The sequence below is a fragment of the Microcebus murinus genome, chromosome 1 (assembly GCF_040939455.1).
Source record: "Microcebus murinus isolate Inina chromosome 1, M.murinus_Inina_mat1.0, whole genome shotgun sequence".
Classification (NCBI taxonomy): domain Eukaryota; kingdom Metazoa; phylum Chordata; class Mammalia; order Primates; family Cheirogaleidae; genus Microcebus; species Microcebus murinus.
The window spans coordinates 125,558,426-125,575,984 of record NC_134104.1 but is presented as its reverse complement, the minus strand read 5'-3'; the positions used below and the strand labels follow the sequence as shown (position 1 = coordinate 125,575,984).

The 17,559-nt window shown below is 33.5% G+C and overlaps 1 protein-coding gene across 6 annotated transcripts in view; it reads left to right on the top strand.

The window, feature by feature from the left end:
• Positions 1-17,559, top strand: part of ANKRD28 (ankyrin repeat domain 28) — a 180,690-nt gene that overhangs the window by 138,686 nt on the left and 24,445 nt on the right. For all 6 annotated transcript variants that reach the window (XR_012920527.1, XM_020288906.2, XM_020288917.2 and 3 more), the window contains 9 exons: positions 2,229-2,307; positions 3,285-3,399; positions 4,534-4,616; positions 6,355-6,418; positions 7,950-8,018; positions 9,980-10,120; positions 15,305-15,416; positions 16,333-16,359; positions 16,720-16,794. Coding sequence is in view for 5 of the 6 variants with exons in the window: in XM_020288906.2 (XP_020144495.1) it covers positions 2,229-2,307; positions 3,285-3,399; positions 4,534-4,616; positions 6,355-6,418; positions 7,950-8,018; positions 9,980-10,120; positions 15,305-15,416; positions 16,333-16,359; positions 16,720-16,794 (765 nt within the window). In the remaining variant the exon portion in view is untranslated. The remainder of the gene's footprint in view (positions 1-2,228; positions 2,308-3,284; positions 3,400-4,533; positions 4,617-6,354; positions 6,419-7,949; positions 8,019-9,979; positions 10,121-15,304; positions 15,417-16,332; positions 16,360-16,719; positions 16,795-17,559) is intronic.

Here is a 17,559-nt window from a genome sequence, read left to right as displayed (position 1 = left end):
CTCCAGTTCTGAGAAAAACAAATGTGCCTTCCCCCTTCCTAACATGTCTTAAGGCAGACTTTTCAGTTGGTAATCTCAATCTTTTTCTTTTGTATATTTAGAATACTTTTTGTGATTAGTACATAGAAAGTAAAAATGTTAATACAGTTCCACCTATTGGATTATAATAAAGGACACTATCTGGGCACAGTGGCACAAGCCTATAGTCCCAGCTACTCAGGAGGCTGAGGTGGGAGAATCCCTTGAGCTCAGGAGTTAAAGTCCAGCCTAGGCAACATAGCAAGACCTTGTCTCAGAAACAAAAAGAAATAAAGGACTTTATCACTCATAAGTTATGAGGTCTGATTAAATTACTTAACTCCAGGGTTTGGGTTTCCTCATCCACAAAATAAGATTAATGGTATCCGTCTCATAGGGTTGTGAGGATTAAATGACTAATATTATGAAATGTTTTAAACTGTACCTGAAACATAGTGTGATATATATAAATGTTAATTGTAGTTACATCTTCCAAACTTTATTATCTTATGAATTCAAATTGGCAGGGGGGAAGTGGGGGGAACAAGGGCTCAGTGTGTCACCCAGGCTAGAAGGCAGTGGTGTGTCATCATAACTCACTGCAACCTCAAACTCCTGGGCTAAAACATAATCCTCCTGCCTTAGCCTCCCGAATAGCTAGGACTACAGTTACACACCACCATGCCCAGCTAATTTTTCTATTTTTGTAGAGATGAGGTCTCCCTCCTATTCAGGCTGATCTTGAACTCCTGGCCTCAAGTAATCCTCCAGCCTCGGCGTCCAAGAGTGGTAGGATTACAGGCATGAGCTACCGCACCTGGCCTCAAATTTTTATTACAAGTTTCTCTGTTTTGTTTTTTCTTGTCTGTAAAAAATGGCTATAGGCAAAAGGTTAACATTAAAAATCAGGATTTGTTGTATAGGGAACATTTTGAAAACATGAAACCAGAATCTTTTTGTTAAAAATGCTTTTGTGCTTTTGTTTTGTTTTTTCTGGTTGAAAGAATAACAACTAGCATATTAAAAAACAATGATGAAAATTAAAATGATATAACAAGTACTGGCATGTCACATGAGTGTTTTACCCAAAAAGTTTATTGTGTTTACTCGGTACAACAGACCTACGAGGAGGTGTAGCTGATATAATCCTCATTTTCTGTTAAGGAAATGAAGGCCCAGAGAAGTTAGACGACTTGTCCAAAATCTTGCTTGGACAGAACTGAGAATCCACACTCAGATTATTCTGACTCCAGAGCCCACACATGCATGCATTCTCTCTTCTTCCCTTCATTTCTTACAGGGCCTCCAAAAAATTGGAAATTCTTGAAGATTACTTGCCAATTGTATAGTTTGTTTACTTGAAAAATTCATATAAAATTATGGAATCAAATACCTAAGTAGGTATTATTTATGGTATTGCTCTAATACTCCAATATCATGATGACTTAAGGATTTCTTAATGATATCTGCATTGTATAGTGTTAGTATAGACTTAGAAAAATTGTCACATTTCAATGTTAGTACAGACGCAGAAGCCATGCTGAATGTTGCTGTGACATTAGGGGCTCCAAAACAGTTTATTTCCTTTGCACTGATCACACGTATGTTTTGATTAACTAAAAGATTTTAAGGAAGAAAAGACATTACCTAACTCAGAAGAAAACATAGCACCTTAATTCAGGGGTTGTTTTTCTTCATATTTGGAACTGCTTTAGAATTTCTATATGAAATACACACATGTCCAGCCAATCTGATTTATTTTAAGAGATTTGAGAAAATAGCTAACAATATTTATTACAAATAATTATAGATAATATACACAGGGTTTTTTTTAATGAACTGTAGTGGCTGATGTTAATTCTGATACTCACTTTTCCTTGGTCGAGGAGGAATTCAGGGTTTCTTAAAATGAAAGCATTGGAACAGTGTGAAATTTTGAGTCTTAAATTTGGGAAGCACATCCTGACTATATCACTCCCGATTTATAAACTGAGGACATAGAGTTTTTGTATATTTGTGCTTTGTGATGCACATTCTAAAAAAATTAGTTCATAATTTTAAATAGTTCTTTTACCTCCATAGGCTTCAATTAAATTTAATGTTTGTAATAGCTGTAGAATAATAAAGATGCAAGAGGATATTCAGAACAAAACTAAGGATTACATATTATGGATATAACAGTAATTTAAAGTTTTTTTTGTTTATTTCAGAGTAAAGATGGGAAAACCCCACTGCACATGACTGCCCTCCATGGTAGATTCTCCAGATCACAAACCATTATCCAGAGTGGTAAAAAGTATTTCTGTTTGGTTTTTTTTTCTTAAATGTAGTAAAAAAAAAAATCCACCAAATGAATGGTATTGAGGATTTACCATAGCAGTCTGTATATTTTTAATATATGATTTCAGATTATATGAAAATCAAATATTAAAGAGTATAAATTGCCATGTATATGTATCTTTCATAATTTGTTTTTCATTTATTTTTGTTTTGTTTCCCCGAATTATAAATATTATTTCTTCAGCAGTTGGTGTTGACTTTGTTCAATTTTGCTAAATAAAAAACTGCCTTTCTATCACAATTTGTATTATATATTAATGTATATACATTATACATTTATCATTTTCCCCTTTTGAATATTTTAAATTCTATGATTTTAATTTTCTGAATTTGTATTCTTTTGTGTTTGAATTAGTACTAAAAAAGCTACACTTTTAACTCAAAATAACTTTTAGGTATATTACTTTATTTTTTTTTTTTTCCCTAAGGCATCTCCTTGCTATAGGTATATTACTTTAAATCAATGTTTCTCAAGCCATAGTTCAAGGAACTATTAGTAAACCTCTAGATAATAGGTGCTAAGATTTCACAGGTGCAAAGTACAAATAGGCTCATGATCAAATAATTTTTGAAGCACCACATGCACTCTTAATGACATAGAGTATGCATGTTAAAGCTCTGAAAAGTCTTGCCCTAAAGAAATGTATTTAATTTTGTTTTAATACATTGGTTCCCAAACTTATTGGACCCCAGAACCATTTTATCAGTTTAAAATCTATTAAAATCTTATGCTTAATTCACAAAATTACTTTAAGTATAAAATCTGTAATTCTAAGTCCAGGACCAATAAATATGCTATGAATGAAATCTAGTTAGAATTGGTGTGTTCATTAGTTTGTGCTTGAACAGCATTTTTTATATTACTTTCCATGTATGTAATGGGTTTGACTTTATATAGTCCAGTGTCTGACAGTCCTTTGTCACAGGAGCTGTAATCGACTGTGAGGATAAGAATGGAAACACCCCTTTGCACATAGCAGCACGATATGGCCATGAGCTGCTAATCAACACTCTTATTACAAGTGGTGCTGACACTGCAAAGTAAGTAGTACTTACCAAGGTGGTATTAGTTGTCACAGGGAAGCACAAAAGGAAATGAACTGCCCTTTTTAGGTATTTCATATGGAAATGTGGATTATGATCTCTATTTTTAATACAGAAGTACTTAAAAAACTTTGTTGTACATACCAAATCTTTTTTTTTTTTTTTTAAATCCAAATACTATCTTTAGATAATGGTTTTTCACACTGTGCTGTACAGAGTTCAGGGATTCCTTGCTTGCTGCTACAAAGCATTTCTTGCCTCCCACTTTGGTCAGAACAATTCACTTTTATTTATTTTATATATTAAAGTTTCCATGTAAAATTTTGTTTGAAAGATGGGTTCTTCTGCATATGCTCTGCAAAAGTAAACACCCTACTTAAATTGGGAGTTTATCATTCATATTTATGTTTTTATACTTGTATCACATTTCTGTGAATGCATTAACCAGTTTTAAACCTTGTCTTACTTTCTGTAAATGGTATACTACTGTGCCTATCCTTTTGCAACTTTAAAAAATATTTTAAACTTGTTGATTTAGCCACGTAGAAATAAAATTTGGTCTTTTTTCATATCTCTACAAGTGGCTCTTAATTCATTTTATAGACTTTAATTAATAAATGGATGTCTAAAGATTTCACAATTTATTCATTATTCTTATTTGCAAACATAAATTGCTTACAATCTTTCACTACTATGAAATTACTGCAATAAACATCCTTAAATATATTGCCTTATGGAAATGGTTTACAATGGCTGGGCAATGTAGTAGTGAATTTCTCTCCCTAAGCAAAGTCCAGAGACAGTTTTGGTTGTCACAATTTAGGGAGGAAGGCGTTAGTGACATCCAGTGTGGGTAGAGCCTGGGGATGCTGCAGAACAGCCTAAATGCACAAGACAGCCCTTTCCTCCTCCCACCTCCCCCCAACAAAATCCATAATAACAATGGTGCTAAGGTTTTAAAATTCTATTCTGGGAGAAGACTAGCTGGGTAATAAGTTATGCTCACCTTCAACCTCTAGCCAAATGACTCTCCAAAATGATAGCGATTTTGACTCATCTAGTTATCTTTCACTTAAGTGATCTCTTTTTAATTTGTTTAAATGGTTATATTTTTCTTGTGTTGTAATGAAGGCGTGGCATACATGGAATGTTTCCTCTCCATTTGGCAGCCTTAAGTGGTTTTTCAGATTGCTGCAGGAAACTTCTCTCTTCAGGTGAGTGGAGCCTTTGCAGAACAGTTTTGTGGGTTTGTTTGTTTGTGTCTCCCCAAATCCCCCAAAATTTTAAGACAATCTCTTTATCCTGCTTTTTCACAATTACATGAAGATGGGCCCAAGTATGGATCATTCATTAACTCTTCTTAGAAGTTGTTGAGTTCTTTAATTCTAAGACTCTATTTTCTCTTTAGCTCTGGAAAATGTTTTCTTTTTCTAGTGATTTCCTCTCCTCTGTTCTGTTTGTTGGATGTTATTCTTCTTGGATTGTCCTTTGTATATAGAAGCACAATATCTTCATTTGCATTTCTTATTGGTCTTAGCTTCCATTTTAATAGCCAGAAGCCATTTTACAATTTCTTCTAGGTTTGTGAAATTATTTATATAGTATCTAATTACTAGTTTAAAATGCTGTAATCATAGTTGGTGTGAAACAACAGGATTAATGGTTTTCTGTAAATATTACTGCAAAACTGATCCTTATTAAATGTATAAAATTACTAAACATATAATAAGATTAATTGATTTTAAATGATATTCTATTTCTCAGACTGTTAAGAAAGTTGAACATATTTTATATATTAACATGTGTTTACTGAAAAAATTCTGAGAAAGTTCCAGTGAAAACATAGAGTATGATAGGCTGGTTGTGCTGCCTCACACCTATAATCCTCGCACTTTGGGAGGCCAAGGCAGGGGGATTGCTTAAGGGTGGGAGTTGGCGACCAGCTTAAGCAATATAGAGAGGCCCTGTTTCTAAAAAAAAAAAATTAAAATTAAAAAGGTTAGGTAGGTGTGGCGGCGGCGAGCCTTATAGGCCTAGTTAATTGGGAGGCTGGGGCAGGCGGCTCACTTGAGCCCACGACTTTGAGGTTGCAGTGAGCTATGATGATGCAGTTGCACTCTAGCCCTGGCACCAGAGTGAGACCCTGTCTACAACAGATAGAAAAACAGACACTTCTGAGTTTTTCTTAATGATATTTTAAGTAAGTTAATTCTGTTCTGATTTTTTTGAAATGTTTGTGCATCCATAAGTATTCACTTAACCTGTTTTCCATGAAAGAAATGTTAAAATCTCTTATCAGTGGCAATAATAATTCACAGGAAACAAAGCATCTGTGGCTTTTTTTTAAAATAGCTATACTGAGATATAATTCACATACCATACAATTTACCCATTTAAGGTATACAATTTAGTATTTTTTAGTCTATTCACGAGGATATTTAACCATCATTACAATCAATTTTAAGACCTCTTTATCCCATCAAAGAAATGTCATTAGCAATTAGTTTTCATTTATTTTCTCTTCCAGTCCTAAGCAGCCACCAATCTTTCTATCTGTAAAATGTGCCTATTCTGAACTGTTCATATAAATGTAATCATGCCATGTGTGGGCTTCTGTGACTGACCTCTTTCACGTAGCATAATGTTCTTAAGGGTCATCCATGTATCAGTATCCGGGCTTTATTTCTTTTAGTTGCTAAATAATATTCCATTGTATCCTATGACCTTTTAAACCAGCACTTTAGTACTTGTCCTGAAACTCCCAATCTAATAGTGGTAATTTCTTTATAATATTGTATGTTATTAATTCATTTTTCTCTTCAATCATTTTGTTACCTATTCAGAATTCATAGTTTTATTTGGGAGGGGAAGATACAATTCTTGATATAATACTTCAGTGTAAAGTAATACATCTATATAATATTATATAATAAGGCATATCCATTCTTATAGGATTTGATATAGATACCCCAGACGATTTTGGCAGGACCTGTCTACATGCAGCTGCAGCTGGAGGGTATGTTAATAGTATTTTTATTTCTTTAAGAAAAAGGTAACTGGTCATAGCAATTTTTCTCTTACCTTTGTTCTTTATTAGTTCTGGGCTACTAGAAAATAGAAAACAAACAAAAAAAAAACAGCAGGAATGGTTTGGAAATAGAAAGTCTAGGGTGGCAGAAATTACTTTTTTCATCCTCTTCTCTCTTTGTTCTTTATTAGTTCTAGGCTGCTAGAAAATAGAAAACAAAACAAAACATAGCAGGAATGGTTTGGGAATAGAAAGTCCAGGGTGGCAGAAATTATTTTTTTCATCCTCTTCTACCTAAGGCATAGGTTGTGAGTAGGAGGGAGAGAATTAACCTACAAAACTAAGTATTGCTTTCTGTAAAAGAACATAATTCCTGGATAAATGAAAAACTAATAAAATGATTTCTTAAAATAAAAATATGTCCCTAACATGAGAACATAAAAATACTGGGATTCTGAATAATTCTGAATAATACTATTGTACTACTCTTTAAGTGGATTTTTTTAAATTATATTTTCCAGAGGGAAAAAATATAATATGTTTATGTCTTACCTCTACTAGGAGGAGGAAAATTTGAGATTGGAAGATTTGGGACTAAGTTTTAAATAGTACTACTAGGGTAAACTAGGCAATTGGTTCAAATGAATGACAAACTTCAGCTAAAACTGCTGGTCTCTGAAAGCATGCTGGTAATCTAATGTTTCTGTTGATTTATCTGTAATAAGCCATTTAATTCATGATTTATGAAAAGAACATTTTATAAGAACTTTATTCCCAATGATAATTCCTTAAAAATTTTAAATGATTTCAGAGGACAAGTGTGCTGAGCCAAGAATACCACCAGGCCAGTCTAAGTTGTAGAGATGGATTGTGAGTGTGTGATTGGCTCCCTTGATCTTTCAAGGTCACCAGAGAACCTTCCAGTTAAAACCTAACTTCCGTGTAGCTTGCCTGCAGAGAAAGGGACAACAGACTTGAGTGTCTGATCACTTGGCAGTTACAGTTTTCATTGTAACATAGTAAGTTGATGTTCAGGTTTATAAAAACTAAATTACAGAAATACCTACATATGTAATGTACACTCCTATAATATTAACTAAAACAATCATAGTATAGGAGAAAATAAGGGAAGGCTGGCTTGGGATGTACCATATTTTCAGGGTTTATTTTTAATCCATTTTAATTTAGTATGAAAAACCACTTAAAGTTAAACCATTCAATTATAAGCATGTTGTTTCCTAAAAACTCCTCAGGATCTCTTTTACAAATGTGATCTTCCATTTAAACAGTGACAACATGATTTATTTATTATTTCCTATCAGTGTGCCAATATGTGTTTATATTTAACTTTCTAAATTCTAGATAAGATGTTTTATGTTTTATTCTTCATAAAATGTAAATCATGCCATTTTGCTCGTAGTTATCCTCATTTAAAAACATACTTGTATGCTTATTTAAACCTACCAATTTAATTATAACATCATTGACAATTAAGTTTTCTAACTATTTCCCTCAATAGGAATTTGGAGTGCCTAAACCTTCTGCTGAATACTGGTGCAGACTTCAACAAAAAGGACAAATTTGGGAGGTATGTTATGATAATAGTTCCTTCTAGAAAGCCTAATTTTATTAATGACTTGCTCAACCTTGTAACTGGCTTCTGAGAATTAACTGAACAATTTAGCATCTTTTGCATTGTGATCATGATTCACTGAGTCCTGAGTAAAGTCTATAACTTCTAAATATTCACTCTCACTCACAGTTTTCTTTTTGGGGGGTTGGGGGGAGACAGGGTCTTGCTCTGTCACCCAAGCTAGAGTGCCATTGCATTAGCCTAGCTCACAGCAACCTCAAACTCCTGGGCTCAAGCGATCCTCCTGCCTCAGCCTACTGAGTAGCTGGGACTACAGTTGTGCATCACCATGCCTGGCTAATTATTTTCTGTTTTTAGTAGAGATGGGGTCTCAATATTGTTCAGGCTGGTCTTGAACTCCTGACCTCAAGCCATCCAACTGCCTCGGCCTCCCAGAGTGCTAGGATTATAGGTGTGAGCCACCACGCCTGGCCCCTCTATACTTCTTTGTCACTTCTCCCCCTCCCATAATTTGGAAATGTAAAATCCCATAGTAGTTTTCCTTCAAGAAACTTACGATACCTAGAGCACAGTAAAAGAATTCTCTTTGTCCCAAGTAAATTTTTTTTCTTTTATTTTCTTAGGGTTTTTTGGTTTCTTTTCTTTTTCCTTATTTTTTTCTTTTTTCTTTATTTTTAGGATTTTTTGGTTTATTTTTTTCCCAAGTCGTTTCTTTGTGAGAGATTCTACTATCCACATCTTGTTACAGAGCCTATAAGAGGGAGAAAATAGGTTACAAATATATATATGTGTTAGTTTTTCTTTCTCCTCTTCTATATAAATCTTACATGTACACATATATCCACACATTCTACCAAGTATTTCACAGCAAGAAGGCAGCTGTGAAATGACAGTCTTTGTAGTCATTCAGCCAATGTGCTCTCTCACTATTCAGTTCTCATTGTTACTAGCATTTGTGATAGCAGTATTTAGAGCTACTTTAAGTTACTTTTAATAGGAATTGACACGGAGTGCGCTAGAACCATACAGGAAAGAATTGAAGGCAGTTTGAATTAGTTTGAAAGATGGAGTTGGCAATATAAGCAAAATTATGTGTGTCAACAGTTTGAGGATTATACATATCAAACTGTAGGACAAGAAAGGGTGTATCAGGAAGAAATGTATAAATGTATGTCAGTGCATGTGATTGGGACCAGTTCAGAAGAGAAGTAAAAAGAATTATGTATGGTAGGAAATCAGAAACGAATAGAAGAAAAAAACTGGTTGACCCCATCATTACTTCGAATAGATTGCTCTCATAAGCCTGCTAATGAAAAGAACTTAATGATCCACAAAATCAAAAATCACCTTATTTGGTTTTAAAATGCAACATTTGCATAATTTGTTTTTATGATTATATTTTAATTCAGTTTATATTAGTCAATTTGTAATACTTTGAGCGTTCTATATACAAATAACAAACAGCTTTCTGAAACATTCTGAGTTTAGAGATTTGGAGGTAATTCAGGGTTAATGGCTTTTTAAAAATATTTCTTCTATTTTTTTTCTCTTCTGTTTATCTACTGAGACATGAACAGAGACAGCTACCTCTGTACTGTGGAACATTTTTATTAGTATAGAGAGATTTTTGTTAAAATGAATATTTTCAAGTTTCTGAGCAAAATATGAAGGTTGTTTGTAATTCACTCAAAGGGTTGGGATTGCTACTGCCTGGGGACCATGAAATAATTTAACTATTTCTATCTTATTTCATATATTTGAAGGTTCTCTGCCACCTTACTTTCTCCTTCTAGCTTTATGTCTAGTCCTCCACAACACTTAGTATATGGTAGAAGACAATCTAAGGCTCACTATACATATGTGTAACTGGGTGGAGTAAAAAGAGTCACGTATGGTCTTGTTTACTAGTTCTGTCCCTGGCTTTTATCTTTCTTCTACTACCTTGAACACAAAAGATCTCCACTACACTATGCTGCTGCCAACTGCAATTACCAGTGCCTGTTTGCTCTTGTGGGATCAGGAGCAAGTGTGAATGACCTTGATGAAAGAGGCTGCACGCCCCTGCATTATGCAGCTACATCAGACACAGACGGCAAGTAAGTATCATATGGGTGAGAGTAAAAGATTATTATTTCTATAAACTGATATCTTCTACATGGATGGCTGTTTTGCTTACAAATTTATTTTTCCTTTTTGTATTTTTGGTTGATTATCTTTGTGTGGGGTCCCCATTTTAGGAAATAAATTGGTTTTGTAATTATTCCTAAATCACAGTTATTACACCTATTCTACTCAGCAACCTGCCTTACTGACTGATCTGGTAGAATAAAGACAAAGGTTCCATCTTGTCCTCCCTGCCAAAAGGACATCTTAATATCACTTCCATGTTTTCTTCCATCTGACTTTGAGAGGTTGCAGCCTTGAATATATCATGGGGAAAGGGAGAAAGGAGAGATGCATAAACAATGTCATCAGAAGATTGAGAAGAGATGCTAATACAAGTATCCTTCAGAGGTAGAGTGTTAAAATTTGCGAGGAATCCTTGTAAATTGGTATCAAAAAGATAGTAATTGAACTCACAGAATCTGGCACATAATAAGTACTAGATATTGCTTAAATATTGCATAAAAAGTAAATTAGATGACAGAGTAAATAAATGTTGGCCAAGAATGAATGAGTGAAAACAAAAGAATAAGTAGTGGATAAACTGTTTGATAAGTAATGTATCTACCTAAAGCTATTAGACCCATTTATAATACTTTGCTTCTTCTTGGAAGAAAATAAACTCATTGAAGACAGAAAAAAGCTCTTTCATGCCTGGTATTCCCGTTGTGTCTGGGTCAGTGAAAAGTAAAAATACCATTGGAAAAAATAAATAATGGTTTCTGGGAAAAGATGTTATAAAATATTCTTCAAGGAAGTCACATTTAACATAGAATTACTTAATTTGGTTTTTCATATTTACTTTTTGCCCTCAAAATAAAAAAACATAATTTATTGGTATTATTCACAAATGTTATTTTATTATACATTCTGTAATTAATTTCAAAGCCATTTCTGTTTGATTATCTCCCCCACTCTGAGACAACGCCATTTTTATAAGTAACATTCTGTTATGTTGGATTTGTGGCTAAAATACTAATCTAAAAGGCACTAGCAAAATAAAATGTACTTTCTTTTTTTTTTTTACGAGTTACTTTTTGAGATTGATTGATTGATTTCTATTTAACATTTTTTTTTCCTCACTGAGAGAACTCTGCGAGGTATAAAATGTACTTTCTATTTGCAGGAATATAACACTTTACAATTCTATACATATCAGAAAAATTAGGTGTAGATAGATTTTGGAAGAAGTCATTTGAAGTATGTTTTTGGATAGTAGCTATTTAAAGAAAATCTGTGTTAAAGACTATAAATCAGAATATACTTTATTAAACTTAGATAAGTAGACTATCCCTAATTTATCAATTTCATAATTTCAGGATTTGATTTATACATTTTCTTAAAATAAGTTATACCTAAAATGGCTTTTATCACCATCTATAGTCCTTTACCAGTACTTCCAGATTGGTTATTGGGTATAGCTTAGCATGATCTAAAGTCCACTAAGAGGTTGTCCCCATACCCCTATCCTTTCTCCCTTCCCACACACAGATTACCCTGTGGTCCTCCTGCCCTTAGACAAATGCATTAAACCTGAATTCTTATTTTTTAAAAAAAGAGGAATAACACGGTGTTCAGCCCATAGTGTTGGGGCTTTGTGGTTTCATTTTAAGCCAATCTACTTTTTCTATAGACAAGTACTAGTGCTAAAGTGAATTAAATCACTAGTTTTCTTACATAATATAAACTGTTTTGAGAAAGTAGGCTAGTGACTTTTATTATTTAAACATGTAATTCTCAGTATCTAAACAGCCTGATGTACTGGAAAGAACATGAGCTTTGGGATCAGAAAGACTCAGATTAAATCTTAGGGTCTCCATATTGTACCTGTTTGAGCCTGAGCAAAGTATTGCTAAGCTAAAGTTTATTTGTAAAATTAAAATGAAACCTACTTGTAAGAGTTTTAGGGAAAACTAAATGAAACTGTTCATAAGAGAATCTAGCAGTGTTCCTTGGAGCCTCTGTTTCCTGTCAACATGTTAAGTATCAGAATTCTCAAGATTCTGTCTAATACCAGCATTTATTGATTCAGTGATTTGTTTCTTGGGAACTTTCTGAAAGCATAAGTCATAATAGCCATTCTAGGATACCAGAGGTAGCTTTTTAATAAGCAATTGTTTTGAAGGCTTAAATTCAGTGGCATTAAAGGATTGGTTTATTTTTCTAAAGTCTAAGGATTTAATTACCAGGAATAGATTGAGTAATAAGAGAATCTGGCATAATTAATTCCTACTTCTGCCAAAGCAAAGTTAAACATTTTTCTAAAAGAAGAAACAAATTCTCCGTCACTTCAAACTACTATTATTCAATACTATACATTTGCTTGTTTGTTTTTTAATGTTTTTTTTACTAACCCTCTGTCAGCATCACAGTTTCTGTCTTTAAATCTCTCCAGGGAAAGCCGTTGTTTATACTTTGGAATTTTTAACACTCTCACATTGGTATTCTGCTGTTTAGGAGAAACGTACAGTAATTATGATTCTTCTCTGTCTTATGACCCACCATCCTCATATTTATTTCAATAAATATTAGAAAAATACATGAAATTTTTCCTGGCTCATTCTACTCTAAATCTTCTACTTACTAATGACTGTATTCGTTCTCTGTAGACAGTCATGGGTCAGCAAATCTCTGAAGTGTCTTTATTTCACATCATGTAAAAATCTAGCAAACACATAACTGGTTGCAGTCACTAGAAACATATTAAACATATTGAATATTAATAAATAAAATTCTCTTTGCCATTTGAAATGAGGCTTGCTTTACGCCAGATGGTAAGGGTCTCCTCCATACCTATATGTAGTGTATATAAGAGAAGGGGAAGGTAGGGAATTGTTTTTCCTGATTATAAAAAGGAAGAAATCTTCCTCACACCAACTGTCTTAAGGTAACCACTACTAACACTTGTATTTCTGTGTGTGTATGTAGATCATTTCATGTCTCTCACAGCCTTAATCAGAGTTAAAGCCCTGTTATATGCCTTTCTATAATACAATTTGATAAGAACTACTGCAGGAATAACAATTACATTCTTTTAAACCATTTAGTGCTGTAAACTTGAAAGTAATCACTATAAATAATGTGTTGGGACTTCTCCCACTTTAGAAAGTAAACATGAACTTTACCTACTTGTTTTGCTTTCCTTAAATAAATCTTTTCTTCAGTACTCATGTATCAGTGAGCTATCTTAAAATAGTTTGTTCCACTGATAGAATCTGTCTTGTACTCAGGTCTCAGTAAGAGAGAACCATTTTTGTTTTATCACTAACATCCAGAGAACTTGCAAGATGTTTTTTTAATGCCCTTGTGGTGTGAAGTGTTTGTGCCTATAAAGTAATTAAACTGCCCTACAGAGCTGCATGCTTTTTCTGCATCCCAGCGAGCACTGTCCTGAATTGGGAACCTAAGAAGACTGTATAAACAGAGCTTACATACTGCCTGAAAGACTAACTTTTCCTGACAGCCCTCAGAGCTAGTTTTTGAAACTCCTAAAAAAACCAGTCTTATTACTTTAGAGCCAGATTTGAGCTTTGCTTTGTTTTTTATCATAGCAATAACCAGTTTAATGATCTCACATATTATGCCTGACTCCAAAGAATTTCAGCTGTTCATAAATATCAAAATCTTGCTTAAAAAGATGAAAATTTGCTACCATTGAAGATGTTATATTAATGTCTGAAAGTAATTCTTAAGAGATTTAAAAGGTTTTAAGCAATTTGGCGTTGAAGAAATAAGGGTTAGCATTGAAAGAATGGCCCTCATATGTATATGAGACAGTTACTAAAAGATCAGTTATATTGCTTTAGATTTCCTTTTCATTTGTTTTTATATAACTTCAGTGTGATTTTAGAAACTTAAATTTTTTTTTTTTTTTTTTTTTGAGACAGAGTCTCACTTTGTTGTCCAGGCTAGAGTGAGTGCCGTGGCGTCAGCCTAGCTCACAGCAACCTCAAACTCCTGGGCTCGAGTGATCCTTCTGCCTCAGCCTCCCGAGTAGCTGGGACTACAGGCATGCGCCACTATGCCCGGCTAATTTTATATATATATATATATATATATATATATATCAGTTGGCCAATTAATTTCTTTCTATTTATAGTAGAGACGGGGTCTCGCTCTTGCTCAGGCTGGTTTTGAACTCCTGACCTTGAGCAATCCGCCCGCCTCGGCCTCCCAAGAGCTAGGATTACAGGCGTGAGCCACAGCGCCCGGCCAGAAACTTAAATTTTTAACAAGGAGTATTTCATTGTAGAATTTTTTCCCCTGATAGTGTAACTAATTATTTTGGTAGACATATTGAAATACTAGAAAAATTATCAATGGGTAACTATAGACTTGGAATTTGAACATGAATAGACTTTAGATTATTAAGTTGATTTTCCCACCCCAACCTAACAGAGGCCATTTCACTATAAAGGGGAAATGATTTGCCCAAGGTCACTGGTAGCAAACTAACTCTAGAGGCAAGTCTTATCTCTTTTTTTGCTATGGTAATAAAATGTATTAAAATTATAACAAACTGTGAGCCTTGTAGTATTTTTTTAAATTATTTTAATATTAACAGTACAGAAATGAAGTGTCTCTTATGGAAAGGCTGTTCTCACCTTCATACCACTTTTATTCTGTTTATACACCTTTCAGTCTTATTTGGTTATTGAATTCTGACCTTGGTTTCTTGGGGGGTTTTTTGCCATCCTTTCTTGAGCTTCCTGATGAGAAATTATACTCATTCTGTGTTCTAGATAGATAAGCAGCAATGTTACCAACATTGTATGATCACCACCACTAGGAGTTTAAATCCTATCAAACATTGTTTGAATGGAATAGGTGGTGCCATAGATAGTGACTATGTAAAGAAGAGCCTTGAAGTATACTAAAGCCTTCTACAGACTTTAGAGGTATCCACTTTGAATCAAGATTCTTTTATGAACATTTCATTTGTATTTTTATGATACTTTAATGTCATTTAATGATAGATTATTACAGTATAAATATATTTATAATTTTTACATTATTTAAGTATAAGAAAAACTATCACAAGTTTTAATTTCAGTCTCTTTTTATCATTGGTTAAAATACAGGATGTAGAATTTGTATTATGTTGTTACTGTATATAGGTGCCTGGAATACTTACTAAGAAACGATGCAAATCCAGGGATTCGCGATAAGCAGGGATACAATGCAGTTCATTATTCAGCTGCTTATGGTCACCGTCTGTGTCTTCAGCTGGTAAGATTACTGAATTCATGTGGAAGGACTAGTGTGAGTTTCTAGTTTAATAATGTAACAAAAATGAAAATAAATGTATCAAGAAACAAATTTTATTTGGCTCTTTAACATGTTCAGAATCTGTATACCTCTAAAATTCATACTTGCCTTAGTAAGATATCTCTTACTCCCTTTTCTTTTTCAAAAAAGAAAAGATAAAAGTAGATCTCTGGAGAGGACTAATTATTAACCCATGTCTGTGTCTATAGCATTTACTTCTCCTGCCCTTTTAAATAAATATTTACATGAATTTCTAAAGAATTATAACTGTGTCTTATGTGAGAAATAAAAGTCCCTATGAGAGGAAGGACTCCCCCTTATGTTTAGGGAAGTTTGAAAGGCCCGTTTATTCACAGTCCCTTCTAAGAAGGAAGACTCTACTTCTGCAAAGGAAGTTTTTATTTCAACTGTGGTCTCTTTTTGGAATATGCATACGGTTCACCCCACTTTGCCAAACCAGAAGGAAAGTAAGGGACAAGTTAAAAACTACTCACGTGTGTAACCAGTGCTTTAGGTTAAAGGTACTTTTATTTAGACTTACCTTATAAATTATATTAAACTTTGCACCCCTTAAAGGGGAAATCAAATTCAAGAAGAATGGATATAAAAGAAAAAGAAGGTTGACATATTTAATATCGCACTTAGAATCCCACTGCAAAAATAACATTCTCGTAGGTTATTGTGGATTTTCAGGCTAAAATTTTAGACCTATGTATGTAGATTTGTGGTCTTTTGTAATGTAAAATTGCTTAGGAATTTTGTGCAAAGGAAGCACAGGTTTTGAATAGAAGTTAACAAAGCCCAATGTTAAGTAGAGACTTAACATATATGAATACTTTCTAAACTAATATTTTCATTTTTTTAATCTTTATTTCAGATTGCAAGTGAAACTCCTTTAGATGTTGTGAGTATTAATCAATTTCTCCTCTGCCAGTTAGAATATTATATTTATCACTTTGTTCTCATTAGAGCCAAAGCTGTTTTTACATATCTATAGGAGCAAAGATAGTGACAGAAATCATAAATGCAGAGGGAGGGAAGGTGTCTACTTGGCAATAGTTTAATAGCATTTCCCCCAAACTTAGTTGATAGCACTTCTTCAAAGCTCTTAGTCAGTAGTCTTTACCACACTTTGGTGATGATCCTGTTTTATGAGTTTGCTGAGTTACCAATTTATACTGTAAATGGATTTGAACTGGGAGGCAGGGGGAAAAAATTGCTGAAGTATATCTTTGTGACATTTAAAATGCCTCTTCTTTTTTAGTTAATGGAGACCTCGGGGACAGATATGCTGAATGATTCAGATAATAGAGCAACAATAAGCCCTTTACATTTGGCTGTGAGTACTACCTAAATAGCAGCTTGATGGCTAGTTTACTCAAAATATCTAATACTTATTTGTATTGACTCAAACTAATACCATGTATTTTGGTCTTTTGGTCTGTGGTGTAATTGTTATCATACAGTTCAAACTTTAAGAACTTTTTTTTTTCTTTTTTAAATCATATAATCTTTTCTTCTTTTTCTTTTTCTTTTTTTTTTTTCTTTTAGCAAGTATGTAAGCATGTGTGTAAGAACTTTTTTAATTCAGAGAATTCTTAATGTACTGGTTTCTGGTTTTGGGGTTGTGTGTGTGTGTGTGTATTTGTGTAAACAGTTGTCTTTGGTCCTTGGGATTCCTCTGAATTTGTCATCTCAGTGTCAGTCATTAAGTGAAGAAGTTAGGGAAGAGTGTGACAATTCTTTAAAGGGAATGAATTCCCATAGGAAATTTCAAGTAGAGCTCAATCTAGCTCCTTCTATATTGAAAGAATTTATTTTTGAAACAAAGCATATTACAGTTGGAGAGGGCAAAGGGGACCTTGAGAATCAAGAGACTAGGGTACTGTCACTAGCTGTTTGTGAGATGTCTCATTTTAAAATAGTAAAATGTTTATTTAATGTAGAAGAGTGGTTCTACATTTAATGTAGATCACTACAAGTTCAGTGATCCATTTAATAATTTCTTTTCACATGTACTATTATTTTTTATCTTAATATTCTCCTTGCATATGTTCTAACACTGATGCACATATATTGGATTTTCTGTTCTTTCTGTCCCTTT